The sequence below is a fragment of the Chaetura pelagica genome, unplaced genomic scaffold (assembly GCF_000747805.2).
Source record: "Chaetura pelagica isolate M959 unplaced genomic scaffold, ChaPel_1.0 scaffold284, whole genome shotgun sequence".
In the NCBI taxonomy this organism is placed as follows: Eukaryota; Metazoa; Chordata; class Aves; order Apodiformes; family Apodidae; genus Chaetura; species Chaetura pelagica.
The window spans coordinates 42,329-54,429 of NW_009953066.1; the positions used below are offsets into that span (position 1 = coordinate 42,329).

Genomic DNA, 12,101 nt, shown 5'->3' on the forward strand with positions numbered 1-12,101 from the left:
TGAGACCAGCTGGGGCTGCAGACACATTGACTCCCTGGAACACCTACCAGGTACTGAGGATTTTTTTTGGAAGGGCTTTTTACAAGGGCTTGTAGTGAGAGGACAAGGGTGATGGATTTGAACTGAAAGAGGAGAGATTTAGGTCAGAGATCAGGAGGAAATTCTTTCTTTGTGAGGGTGGGGAGAGCCTGGCCCAGGTTGCCCAGGGAAGCTGTGGCTGCCCCATCCCTGGCAGTGTTGAAGGGCAGGTTGGATGGGGCTTGGAGCAGCCTGGGCTGCTGGGAGGTGTCCCTGCCCATGCAGGGGGGGTTGAAACTGGATGATCTTGAAGGTCCCTTCCCACCCAAACCATTCTATGATCTTCACAACCAGAGGCACATTCCCCTCCATGCAGACACCAAAACAAGGGTCACCATTCCCCTGACTGCCCAGTGCCACCAAACATTTTAAAGCACCTGATTAATGACATATATTTTTAGCTTCCTGCCTCTCTGGTAAAAAAAATTTGAAGCTGGAATTTTTAAAAGTAGCTTCTCCCAAAAGAGCAGGTAAAAATCCTATTGAACAGAGATTTATGACCTCAAGGAGAGAAAAATGGTATCTCAGAGTTGGTTTTTACAGCAGCCTGCACCCAGGCAAAACTCCTTCTGACTCCTTTGCTCTGATGTTCTGCAGATCCCTACATCTCCCATGTGAACCCATCCCTGGAATCCAATGTAGTTCCATAGACAAGGGTTAGATGGATGAAAAAGCTACAAAAAGACTAAAAGGTCTGGATTTAAGGCCCATATTCTGTTCCCATCCAGATGTAAACAAACCTGTGCCTGAAGTCAGCACCAATACAACGTGTTCATGCAAGTTCCTCCTGGAAGCTGCTTTGCCTCAGGTCAAAGCAATTAAAGAGGCTCAAATGGCACATCCCAAACATCTGCTCCCCTCCAGCTGTCCAATTTCAGGTAAGGTCCTAAATGGTGAAGGTGGAATTGTCCATCTTCCAACCAGGTTTAAAAATCATAAAAGACAAGCCAGATTTTTAAACCCAAGAAGAATTTTCTGTGGTTTTTAGCAGCATGCAGTGTTAATGGTCAGATGTTCATGGAATGGTTTAATGGTTTGGGTGGGAAGGGACCTTTAAAGGCCATAGAGTCCAACTCCATTGCAGGAAGCAGGGACATCTTCATAGAATCATATAATGGAGTCATGGAATGGTTTGGGAGAGACATCTAGTCCCACCCACCCTGCCATGGGCAGGGACACCTCCCACCAGCCCAGGCTGCTCCAAGCCCCATCCAACCTGCCCTTCAACACCCCCAGGGATGGGGCAGCCACAGCTTCTCTGGGCAACCTGGGCCAGGCCCTCCCCACCCTCAGGGCAGAGAACTTCTTCCTTGTATCTACTCTGAATCTAGTCCTTCTTCTCTGCTGGTATTTTGTGCTGTCACCCAGAGAAAGGAAACACTCGTGTAACTAAAGCTCCAAGAAAACACAGGCATTGAGGAACAGTAAGAAATAACATTATATATAAATGCATCCTAACTTTGATTTTTGACTCATGGATCCCAGAAGATGACAGAGGTAACATGGAGAGTCCAGGGTCAACAACTGGTTGCTACCCTGCCATGGGCAGGGACACCTCCCACCAGCCCAGGCTGCTCCAAGCCCCATCCAACCTGCCCTTCAACACCCCCAGGGATGGGGCAGCCACAGCTTCTCTGGGCAACCTGGGCCAGGCCCTCCCCACCCTCAGGGCAGAGAACTTCTTCCTTGTATCTACTCTGAATCTAGTCCTTCTTCTCTGCTGGTATTTTGTGCTGTCACCCAGAGAAAGGAAACACTCGTGTAACTAAAGCTCCAAGAAAACACAGGCATTGAGGAACAGTAAGAAATAACATTATATATAAATGCATCCTAACTTTGATTTTTGACTCATGGATCCCAGAAGATGACAGAGGTAACATGGAGAGTCCAGGGTCAACAACTGGTTGCTGCAACTCTTCAGAAATCAATTTAAAAAGATAAATAAAGGAGAACGAGACTCACCGAGTCCTTCTTCCGGGAACGCTCCTTCTTCATCTTCCCCCCAGCAGCTCGGATGCTGACCCTGTTCTCTCCTCCCAGGTAACCCCGGCAGTTGGCTGAGCCACAGAAACACTTCTGGGCCTCCTTGCTGAGGGTGGGCAGAGGCACCAGAGCAGGTTAGAGACACACAACAACCACAGACAGTTGCTCTACCTCACTCTTAAGCGACCCCTCAGAAGAAAGGGACTGGAACTTTTCTGCAAGGCCAGGTCATTCAAAATTCAAATACATTTCTTTCTTTCTTTCTTGATTTCTTACATTATTACCATGATCCCACCTTGTCCCAGCTGGAAACCAAAGTCTGCTTCACTTCCAGGCTCTTTATAGCTCAAGAACCAGCACAAGTGGAGGTGCTGGGTCTCCTAACTTCTTACCACACGGTGCAATCACTATTTTCATGTTCCTAATGAATAGTTCATCAAGAGTATATACTCATTACTAAAAAGGCTTTCATTTTATTCCTCAAAACAGAATAAAGAATGGGCTGAGGATTTGTGGAAACTGTAAAATTCAAGTGGAAGATGTTTTTTTGCCATGGGAAGCAGCAGAGATTCAAGTTACATGCTATTCAGGCAATATTTCTACCAAGCCTCTGTATTTCCTACTTGACAGGAGATACAATTTTACACCACATGTCAAAATTGCTTGGGAGAACTGGGGAGGGTTTGGAAAAATGTGCTTAATCCACTGGATGAAGTGGATCTGGTGTTAAGAACCAGGGAAGCTCAACTGTGAGATATTCTCTGAAGCAGAACCTGAGCTCAGGGAAGATGCTGGAGAGATCAGGGCTGGAAAACTCGAGGGAGATGAGACCAAATTCACTGAACTTCAGTATCTGAAACCCTAATCATTCTGACTAAGCCATATACAGACAAAAATATGATTATGGGTGCAGAGCCTGCATATTTTGTGACACTCCCCAGCTTTAGATACCCCCACATGCCCAGAAACCAACCAGGCCTTTGCTGCACCATGGGGTGAGGTTCAGTGGGCACCAGGAACTGAAAACTCCACGACAACATCTGACCCTTCAGCACATACAGTTTTATAATGCAGATAAAAATTCATTTCTGACTCTTCTGCATTTAGAAGGAGCCAAATCCAGAAGGAAAAGGCAGAGAAGCTCCTTAAACAAATGCATTCAGTTAAAAGAAAATGGGATTATAAAATAGATCTATGATTAATCCCGTAATTACATGTTTCCTCGAGCCTGTTGGGTGCTGTTTTGTGCTCCTCTCACTAAAGAGAGTGAAATACTTTGCCACACACCTGGACAAGAAGGAATAGGAAAGTATTAGGCTCAGGTTTGGAGAAAAGAGGCAAAGTCTGTGCTGGAGCCTGCACAGCTGCACTTCTGGAGTCAGAGAGGCAGAGAGAACAATCTGTCTGCTGGGGTTTTACAGCTCTGCAAGTATCTGCAAAGTGGTAAAGCAGGGGTGGGTGGGGAAGAAGGGGTGTTATTGAGGGGTACTGCAGAGTCTGGAGCTGGAGGAACCCATAATTAGACAGAAGAAAGAAACAGCCATGGCAATTATCTGGGATATTGCCAGCGGGGAGAGATGGAAGTGGAACAAAAGGGTCATAAAGTGACAATGGGCAAGAGAAATTAAATCCGGGGGAAATTCCTCAGCTAATCTGTTAAGAAATAGAAGAACCTTTATGTTGCTTTTCTATAACTGCTCTGGCAGATGAGACTCTGCAACGGTTGGTCTCAGAGCAGGGTTCTTCTCCAAACCACCCCACTTCCAGCAGCTTTAAGCAGAGAGAGACAGAACGTACCCATATCTCTGGAACTGGTAATCAAAGGTCAGCTCTGAGCCCGAGGGGACCAGCTTGGTGGTGAAAAATCCAACCCGGAGCTGCCCGTTCACCGTCCACTAAGGCAGGGAGACAAAGAAGGTGACAACAGTTGGTACCAAAGCAGGGTTGACTCTGGGTTTGCTCTGACTTAACAACATTAACCCTCCAAACAACACCACTGATGGAGTTAAAACTTGCCCGTTGGCTCAGCACTACTTGCCCAGTTCAAATGTAGTTGCTTCTATTTCACTAAATTGCAACAACAACCACCAAATAAAACAAATATTCCAAGAGAAGGGACAATAAGGAAGGAAGGGGGTGGCTTTGGCCCAGCAGTTTACCTTCTGTGTCTCACAGTTGGGTTCACAACTGTGGTTCATAAACCGAGAGCAGTTTCCTTTCTGGGTGGCATCGATAATCTGGAAAGAAAAGAGACAATAAATAGAAGGGAACAGGCCCCTCCTTCCATCTCTCTTCTTATTTCCCCCAGAAATAGGAAGCAGGGAAGATATGACCACCACATCTTTGAACATAAGGCACAGAGAAGTCAAGTCAACTTGGTTTGGTTTGGAGAGTGGGTTTTAGAATCAAGGAATCGTTAAGGTTGGAACAAATCATGGAGTCCTTCCCCCAGCCCTGCCCAGGCCACCCCTGCCCTGTGTCCCTCAGCACCATCTCCAGGGCTTGGAAACCCCTCCAGGGATGGGGACTCCCCCCCTGCCCTGGGCAGCCTGGGCCAGGCCCTGACAACCCTTGCCAGGCAGGAATTGTTCCCCAGATCCAACCTCAACCTCCCCTGGCACAACTTGAGGCTGGTTCCTCTTGTCCTGCTGCTTGTCACTGTCTGGGGGTCATAGAATCACATAATCCCAGACATGTTTGGGTTAGAAGGGACCTGAAAATCATCTAGTTTCAACCCCTTGCCATGGGCAGGGACACCTCCCAGCAGCCCAGGCTGCTCCAAGCCCCATCAACCTGCCCTTCAACACTGCCAGAGATGGGGCAACCACAGCATCTCCAGGCAACTCCTCTTTCAGTAAAGTGATTGTTCCTAAGATTCTACTTAAACCTCCCCTGGCTCAACTTGAGGACATTTCTACTCATCCTATCAAGTGCCCTCAGAAAAGAACAGCACAAACTGGCAGAGTTCTTCAGCTGGCTGGGGATTCTGTATTTTTAATACCAGTTTCTGCCCCTCTGGTATGTGGTGGGACAATAATGGGGCTGGGGAAGGTGAACATCTCTGCCCCACGCATTGTACCTGTTAAGGTACCCGAGTCCCCCTTGGCCAGTCCCCCTTTGAAAGGGGGTCATGACAGAAAGGTCATCTCCTGGATCCCTGCAGCCTCCCTTTTCTAACTGGAAACACTCCTCTCTGCCCCCTCCTGATCACAGCAGCTACAAAACTTGCTTATTTTGGGGAAAAAGAAGAGGCAAAAAAAAGGCACTGGGTATTTTTAGCTCCCTTAATGTAAAGCTTCCCAGGCTGGAAAAATTCCTGACAGAAGAGACAGGCAGAATGTGACAGTAAATCTCTATTCATACTCTTGGTGCTCAGAGAACTGAAGCAAAGCCCAAAAACTATGAATCTGTGGGATATAAATATTTCAGTGGCATTAATCCTGGACATAGGGACCCCACCAGCTCCAAGTGACCCAGTTTAATGCAGATCTGTGAGCAAGGGAAGTGAGGAAATGTGGTTCATTGGTACATTTCTGAACTGATTTCCTTGGGCACCCAAGAAGGTTGAGTTTGGCTTGAAGTATCTCCCCAAGCTGGGACACTGAGGTGGTTTGTCTCTCACTTGCATGGAAAGGATGAGCCACACTCCATCCTTTCCCTTGGGAGGACAATTTCTTCTCCCTGAGGACACTGGGATACAGTTAAGCAACCAGATTCCTGTTAAATTAGGTTGATGCTGAGCGATGGGTTAAAAAAAAAAGTGAGGTATGACAACCCAAAGCCAGCTCAGGCTTCCTTTCCTTAGGAAAACAATGTCAGTAGACTCAGGATGTTGGGAAGAAGGGGTCAGCCCACCCAACCTCCCCCTCACACTCCTCACCTCATCATTCTTCAGGGCCATGAAGTAATAGTGAATGTTCTTGTTCCGGGCATATTCCTTCACACGAGCCTTGAACTCTTTGTGATCCAGCACTTCCCCACAATATTCCAAGACAAAAGTGTTGCTGCAAAGGCCAAAAGGAAAAGAAAGTGATCAGTCCATAACCAACAAACACCAAGGAACAGAAAATAACCACTGCTGAGATGAGCTCTCTGAAGACAACCTGCAGCCTGGGCACCCTGGTGGTTGTAGCTGTGATTATGATTTGCCTTAATCTCAGGTCATTTGGATTAATTGATTTTTGTTTGGTGTCACCTGGGTAGGGAAGGCACAGGGAAGAGCCCAGACACAAAGATAAAGCTGCTCTGTGAGCAGGGTTGGGGCTGTAGAAGAACATGCCCTGGTGGGCAATGTGAAGAGGAAAATGACTCTTAGGAGGAGGTGGTGGAAGGCAGTTTTCCTCAGTTGAAGTGGAAGGCCTTGCAGGTCTGGTGGGTGAAAGGAGGGGTCAGTAAAATATCCTCTCTGCCTGTAGGAAAGGTGACCTTCAAAACAGAGATGGAGGAGAACAAGTAGTTCCCCCTACACTCAGACACAAGCCTCACAGGTTGCCTTCTGCAGCACAGCTGGGCCTTCAACCCTCCAGCCCACCCAGGTGAACTTGGGAACAGCTTTTCTTCACTAGGGTCCTACCTTTTCCCTTGCTTAAAACCAGAGAGGGAGATGTTTGACCCATCCATCCTCGTTGGATGAGGGCAGTGAGGGAATAACAACAGGACCAGAGGAAATGGCCTGAAGTTGGGCCAGGGGAGGGTTAGATTGGATATTAGGAAGAACTTCTTTACTGCAAGAGTGGTCAGGGACTGGGACAGCTGCTCAGGAAGGTGGAGGTGTCACCATCCTTGGAGGTGTTCAAGAAACGTGTAGACGTGGCATTCAGGACATGCTCTAGTGGCCCAGGTTGGGGTTTTTGTGGGTGTTATTTTACTGGAGTGTATTGTTTGTGTGTGTTTGAGATTTTGTTTTGTGTTGATGGCTGGACTCTGTGATCTCAGAGGTCCTTCCCAACTACAACCATTCTGTGGTTAGTGGACACACCGCTGCCCATGACTAAGAGGGTGACCTGAGAAGGAACAAGGATTTAAAGTAAAGCTGGAAGAACCTCAGGAAATCTAAGGTCAGTGACAACACAAGTGACTGATTTTCCCTTCCCAAGGGAGTCAAACAGCAGAAGAATGCGATGGGAAGAGCCAAGGCTTACGATGGCAGATCTTTGGCAGCTCTCAGCCCCCAGCCTTTCTTCTCAGTGAGGATCACCTCAACATCTGCATGCTGCTTCTTCTGGAAGCGCCTGTTGGAGCAGTAGTCACCGTTGGGGCACCTGGAAGAACTAAGGGAAGGAAACAGAACAAATCAAGTCCCAGCAGGACAAGAGCAGAAACAGAAAACAGCTCAGACGGGAAAAAGCTACCAAGGCACCATCAGTGATTCAGTGTAAAAGCTCCCAGGGTGTTTTGCTATAAAAAGCACATCCAGCTGACTGCCAACCTGCACATGCAGATCAATTATTTCTGGAAGGAAGATAAAAACCTTGGGAATGGGAATGTCATTGTATTTCAGTGCCCTACAACCCAAATGAGATGAAGTGACCTCTTCTTCCCAGCTTCTTATGGGTTCCCCTGCCCTTCTCTTACATCTCCTGCCTGGGCTATTAAGGCAGGAAGTCCCTCTCCTTCCACCCTGGCTGGTGATAATCCTCATGCCAGGGGGTGAATCCCACCAAGTGCCCTGTCCCCTGCCTCCCCCTTCTCCTAGCTTCATCCAGGAGGGAAAAGGAGACCACCAGCTGTAGCCTGGTGAGGCTCTGGGGAGAGGAGAGAGATGCAAAAGGAGAAATGAGAAGAAATAAGGGTCTCAATTTGCATTTCTGACTCCCTCCAACCACACTTATGATGGACTAGAGTTAAGGCTGAAAAGAAGGCTCCAAGCCTTTGCAGAAGGTGTTAACACCAGGTTGATCAGGTCCAGCCTTGTGCAGAAGATCTTAGGTCAGATTTAAATTATAGAATCCCAAATTGGTTTAGATTGGAAGCAACCTTGAAGATCATATCATCCCAAGACCACTGCCATGGGCAGGGACACCTCCCAGCAGCCCAGGCTGCTCCAAGCCCCATCCAACCTGCCCTTCAACACTGCCAGGGATGGGGCAGCCACAGCTTCCCTGGGCAACCTGGGCCAATAGGCTCTGAAGAACACTCCAGACCAGCCAATGAAAAGGAAAGTACATAGACAGCTTGTTGCCACCACTCAGGAAAGTCTGAATTCCTTTAGGGGCTCGAGTCATCCCATAGGGACCACCCCCCAACTCTGGCAGCTCTCAGAATCATAGAATTGTTTTGGTTGGAAGACACCTCTCAGATCATCCAGTCCCACCCAATCCCCCAGCCCTGCCCAGGCCACCCCTGCCCCATGTCCCTCAGCACCATCTCCAGGGCTTGGAAACCCCTCCAGGGATGGGGACTCCCCCCCTGCCCTGGGCAGCCTGGGCCAGGCCCTGACAACCCTTGCCAGGCAGGAATTGTTCCCCAGATCCAACCTCAACCCCCCCTGGGCAACTTGAGGCCATTTCCCATGAACCACCACGTACCACTCTATCATGAGCAGGCGATTCAGACAGTCTTCTCCACAAGCAACCTCCCCCTGAGCTCGTTCCTCTTTGGAGAGAGGAGGACACTCGCACAGCATCCGCTTGATATCCCGGTGAGATTTGTTCTTCTTCCTATGGAAAACAAGTCATTGAGATACAGGTCAGGCAGCATCTGGGGAGAGAAATTACTGCTCAGTCTTTACTGGTTGTTACTGGAGAAGGGCCTCGAAGATGATCCAAAGGCTGGAGCAGCTCTGCTCTGGAGCCAGGCTGTGAGAGTTGGGGTGTTCAGCCTGGAGAAGAGAAGGCTCCAGGGAGACCTGAGAGCAGCTTCCAGTGCCTGAAGGGGCTCCAGGAAAGCTAGGGAGGGACTTTTCAGCAGAAAGGGCAGTGAGGGGACAAGAGGTCATGGTTTTAAACTGAAAGAGGGGAGATCTAGGTGAGACATCAGGAAGAAATTCTTCCCTATAAGGGCAGGAAGGCACTGGCCCAGGTTGCCCAGGGAAGCTGTGGCTGCCCCATCCCTGGCAGTGTTGAAGGGCAGGTTGGATGGGGCTTGTGCAGCCTGGGCTGCTGGGAGGTGTCCCTGCTCATGGCAGGGAGGCTGGAACCTGATGATCTTCCAATCCAAACCAGTCTGGGATTCTATGACTCTAAAACAAGACTACTGTAGTTGCATCAAAGGCATCTTTTAATTGCTATTTGAATTGCCAGGAGATGATCAGGGAAATGCTCTAGAGTGCGGATCCCAGCAGGTTCACCCCCAGGTCAGAGGTTGGCTCTCAGCCTCTGAGTCAATAGTATATTTTAAAATATTTTTTAAAACAAGCTGTTTTAGTGAACAAAAGACATGGCAAAGTCTGGGGTGTTATGATCCCAACACAGGTGTAAATTGAAGTGTCCCCCTGAGCTGGTACCTTATGGTGTGGGTGAAGAGGAAGGCTGGGGAAGGGACTGGAGGGAAAGTCTTGTGAGGAGAGGCTGAGGGAGCTGGGGTTGTTTAGCCTGGAGAAGGGGAGACTCAGGGGGGCCCTTCTCACACTCTACAACTACTTGGAGGGAGGCTGCAGTCAGGTGGGGTCAGGCTTTTCTCCCAGGCAACCAGTGACAGGATGAGAGGGCCTGTCCTGCAGCTGCTCCAGGGGAGGTTTAGGTTGGATATCAGGAAGCACTTCCTCATGGAAAGGGTGATCAGACATTGGGATGGACTGCCCAGGGAAGTGGTGGAGGCACCATCCCTGGAGGTGTTCAGGGAAAGGCTGGAGGTGGCACTTAGTGCCATGGGGTGGAGATGTGGTGGTGTTGGTCATAGGCTAGACTTGATCTCAAGAGGTCTTTTCCAGCCTCAGTAATTCTGTGGTTCTGTCTGTGCTTCACCACCCTTGAGGAACGACAAGATGAAAAAGGAGCACAAAGACTTCAAACAGATACAAACCACCACAAGGCTTTGCCACAGTCTATGCCAGGAGTGAGAGCTGCTCACAGCTCCTCAGGAGCTCTCACCAAGGTGGGAAAGCCACACTCAGCATTTTCTTGGTGAGGATGAAGGTAATTAAACCCAAGAGCAACTTACTAATCAACCCCAGAGCTCTGCAGGAGCTGTTTTGTTTTCCCAGGGATCATATCCTTCCTGCTGAAAAAAAGCTGAACATCCCCATGCCAAAAGGGAAAAGAAGCATCTGCAGCCACCAGTTACCCACTGGTATTTCCCGTTACAGAATCATCCTAGTTGGAAAAGACCTCTAAGATCATCGAGTCCAACAGTCTGTGTGAGATCTAAAGTAATTCATCTGAGAGGACAAATAGTCCACATCCAAGTGCCCAAAGCCTTTGGAAAAACACACTGTTTGCCCAAAACCTTTCTCACTCCCAGACAGATCTCCTCGTGTCCTTGGAGAGGGAGTGAGCTGGTGTTTGGGGACACTACAGAGCCAAGTACCAGCAAGCCCAGAGGTGATGCTGATACCCAGGCCCCAACGTAGCTGCACCAAGCTGAGATGACCAGTGCAAAATAGAGAATAAAGCAAAAAGCTTGGACAAAATTTAATTATTCTTACAAACTACCAGGGGTACAAGAACATGTTTAGCTGGTGCTGGTGGCAGTAATCCCAAGTCCTGCCTGATACCCAAACCAACGCTAGGCAAAGGGGACAGAATTGTAGGATCACAGGAAAAGACCTCTCAGATCATCAAGTCCAGCCATCAACTCAACACTACCCGTCCCACTAAACCATGTCACAAAAATGCTGCAAGAAGAGGGTGACAATAAATCACCTTCCCTCTCTATCGTCCCCACCTCTTCTCATCACCAGGGTCTGTCTGGGCACAAATCAAGCTTCTGTGGTCAGAAGAGATCCAGGGAGGGTTAAAGCTTTGTTAGGTGTTGGGAATGTGGCATCCCTCCCTCCAAAGTATCCCAATTAAAAGAAGCCATCACAGAACCAAATGGAAGTTAAATCTAAATGTCCTACAGGCAGAGGAGGGGCCAAAGGGTAAAAGCAACCAGTTACCTTTCTGTCAAGTACACATTTTCCTCGATGAGGTCGAAGTAACAGGGCATCTTTCCTTGCTTGGCAAACTCCTTCCAGCGCTGGGGGTCTCGGAAGTCGTCCATGATACACAACCTCCCGACCATGGAGGAGTCCTGTGGTGTTGACTCCACTTGCTCTCCCTCTGGCTTCACCTTCTTCTTCTCCCTCGAGTCCACGTCGCTCTCAGAGTCGCTCTCCAACTCCGGGCGCCTTTTTTTTGGTGGACCTCGTTCTTTCACCTCGTTTTTTTCCAAAACCTTCACCTCCTCCTTCTTCTCCCCGCCAGGCACCGGCTCCTTGGTGGAATTGCTGCTGATCTCGTGTGCCTGCACTGAGCCCTGTTCCTGCTGCCCGGGCACTTGGCACTTATCAGAGGGGCTGGGAAAGCGAGGTTTGCAGTCATCATCCCAACGGTCATCCTCCTCGTACTCCTCGTGGTCCTCTGTTAGAGAATCTGGAACTTGCCCTTGAATCCGTTCATAATTCCCCACGGAGGGTCTGCTGGCTGACCTGGCATCCCAGTAACCGTTGCCCTGCCAGTAGCTCTGAGAGCCAGCATAGGCTCCTGAGCCTGGCTGGTAAACATAGCCTGGGTAGACTCCAAAGCTGCTGTCTGGCTGCTGGTAGGTGCTGCTGGGCTTCTCTGTCTGGGAAAAATCCCAGTTCACACCACCCTCTGGGGTATGAAGACCATCCAGCCTGGAGAAGTCTCCAAGACCAGACTGGTTAAGCCCACCCTTCCCTTGATGACTGTCTGGCTTGGAAGAGCTCATCTGATGTCGGGATTTATCAGTGCTTTCGAAACTTTCTGGTAGACAAAACGGTTGCTCGTCTTCCCGGCCCATCGCTCTCCCAACAGACACCAGCTCCTTCAACACTATCCTCTCATCTGGGCTGGGTTTGCCATGGGAATCTGCTGTCAGGTCTGCCTGGCTCGTGCTGTCGACACCATCGCTCTGAGGCTGGCACGGATCCGGCCGCA

At 49.3% G+C, this 12,101-nt stretch overlaps 1 protein-coding gene across 1 annotated transcript in view; it reads right to left on the reverse strand.

Moving 5' to 3' along the window:
- Positions 1-12,101, reverse strand: part of SETD2 (SET domain containing 2) — a 57,210-nt gene that overhangs the window by 37,572 nt on the left and 7,537 nt on the right. The window contains 7 exon segments of the mRNA XM_009996798.1: positions 2,041-2,167; positions 3,859-3,956; positions 4,221-4,298; positions 5,942-6,065; positions 7,203-7,331; positions 8,589-8,720; positions 11,099-12,101. The exon segment at positions 11,099-12,101 is cut by the window's right edge and continues 33 nt beyond it. Of these exon segments, the coding sequence (XP_009995100.1) occupies positions 2,041-2,167; positions 3,859-3,956; positions 4,221-4,298; positions 5,942-6,065; positions 7,203-7,331; positions 8,589-8,720; positions 11,099-12,101 (1,691 nt within the window).